Source organism: Protobothrops mucrosquamatus, unplaced genomic scaffold (assembly GCF_001527695.2).
Source record: "Protobothrops mucrosquamatus isolate PMUCROS unplaced genomic scaffold, P.Mucros_1.0 scaffold1631, whole genome shotgun sequence".
Lineage (NCBI taxonomy): Eukaryota > Metazoa > Chordata > Lepidosauria > Squamata > Viperidae > Protobothrops > Protobothrops mucrosquamatus.
In genome coordinates, this window is record NW_015387790.1 from 20,129 (window position 1) to 22,037 (window position 1,909).

The 1,909-nt window shown below is 37.1% G+C and overlaps 1 protein-coding gene across 1 annotated transcript; it reads left to right on the forward strand.

The window, feature by feature from the left end:
* Positions 1–294: 294 nt before the first annotated feature.
* LOC107293471 (mas-related G-protein coupled receptor member H-like) lies at positions 295–1,242 on the forward strand. The gene has a single exon (XM_015822623.1). The coding sequence runs from the start codon at positions 295–297 to the stop codon at positions 1,240–1,242; it is 948 nt and encodes a 315-aa protein (XP_015678109.1).
* The last annotated feature ends 667 nt before the right edge of the window (positions 1,243–1,909 follow it).

The window sequence follows — 1,909 nt, forward strand, 5'->3', positions numbered from 1 at the left end:
ATTCATTCATTGTAACATTACAAAAAGGACTCATGTAGAAACAAGACTTGTGGATAATGCATATTAAAGTGGCATCAAGCATAAATGCATTGATTTTTTTCCCATTTCTCATTTAATTTGTTTTCATTAATCCATGTGAGGCCAGGCTGAAATAATTCTTTAGCTCCATATCAGAAAAAATATGAATGATATCCTATATCCTTTTCTCTCAGCAGGAGTCTCTATACATCAGAACACCAGATTAATAACTGTCCATCGTGCTGAATGTTAGTGCTGTCCTTGCTGAATGCTAGAATGGAATATAACACATCACACAATGCAACGGAGAGCTTCCACAATAGGACCAGTCTTCCAGAAGATCAAGGCACAATTCCTCTAGGAGTGTTTTTGATGATCACCATAACTCTAGTTATCTGCCTTTGGGGACTTGTGGGAAACGGAGGCACCATCTGGCTCCTTGGGTTTCACATTAAGAGGAATAATTTCTCAGTTTACTTCTTGAATCTCTCCATTGCTGACTTTGGTGTGCTCATAGGTCTTAGTGCCATTGATGTATATTGGCTCATAGCCAAAGCTAATCATATAGAATATGATGATCCACTAAAGACATTATTTCGGGGTCTTTTCTTGTTCATGTACAGTACTGGTTTATGCATCTTGACTGCTATGAGCATTGACAGGTGCACCGCAGTGTTTTTCCCATTTTGGTATCAAATGCACCGTTCCCAGAAAATGTCCACCATTATATGTAACATGATATGGGTGTTCAACTTCCTATTTTGTTCTCTACATGTCATCCTCTTGTTAACAACTGGATTTTATATGCTAAGGTTCTACCAATTTCTCCTGAATGCCCTACTTCTCACTCCTTTAATGACTCTCTCCACAATAGCCCTTTCATTGAAAACCTGTTCACTACCTTCTCATCATAAGCAAGGAAAACTTTGGGTCACCATCTTGCTCACTCTTCTCTTTTTTCTCTTTTTTGCTTTTCCAATGAATGCTATTCAGTATCTCTCACTCTATTATCCCCAGTTTGATAATCCTTATGTCTATGAATATGCCTATATTTGTTCTTCCTTAAATAGCACCATTAACCCACTCATCTATTTTCTGGTAGGAAGAGACAAACGAAGACCATCTAGAATGATAATCAGAGTGATATTTGAGAAAGTTTTTAAGGAAGAGGAAAGCCATGGAGAGGAACTTGAAACCTCAGTCACAACCAAATTAGATGGATGAGCGAGATTCAACACTTTAGAAGCAGTAAATCGAGTATATCTAGAGAACCTCTAATCTCTCAGACCACAGAGGATCCTTAATTCCAGCCTTCACCTAACAAGTCAATGAAAAGTGGAAAATGAAATCCAAAATCTGGAGAAGTTTAGGTCACATATGATATATATAGTTGGAGGGATCCCTACTGTTAGAATACTGTACCTCATTACTCAAAGACAATTTTTTAAAGTTTGTTTATGCCAGAAATTATTTTCTCTAAAGCATGATAAGAGAAGAATTAATGGAGAAGTTGTGACGTATTCCAGAAGTTAAAATAAGCATAACACATAAAATGTCTATGGAATGGTAAATTTAGCTGCTTGGTGGCATTAACATTTTAAGACCACAAAATTCTTAGAAGAGGATATATGGGGGGGGGGGGGGGAAAACAAATGTTTATGTTTTATTCTGCCTTCTCAAATAAGTTTTCATTTGGATTCTATGCATGGTGAGCTCCATTGTGACTATACTGAAATTGATATGTTATAGATAGATATACTGGAGGGTGTTCAAACAGTGGGTTGGGCTAGATGATTAAAGCCCATCATTTTTGTATGCATGGATGCTTCTGATACATAATAAAAAGATATGTGTATGGGGAGACTCAATTTTCCTGGTTTCCCCCCACCTT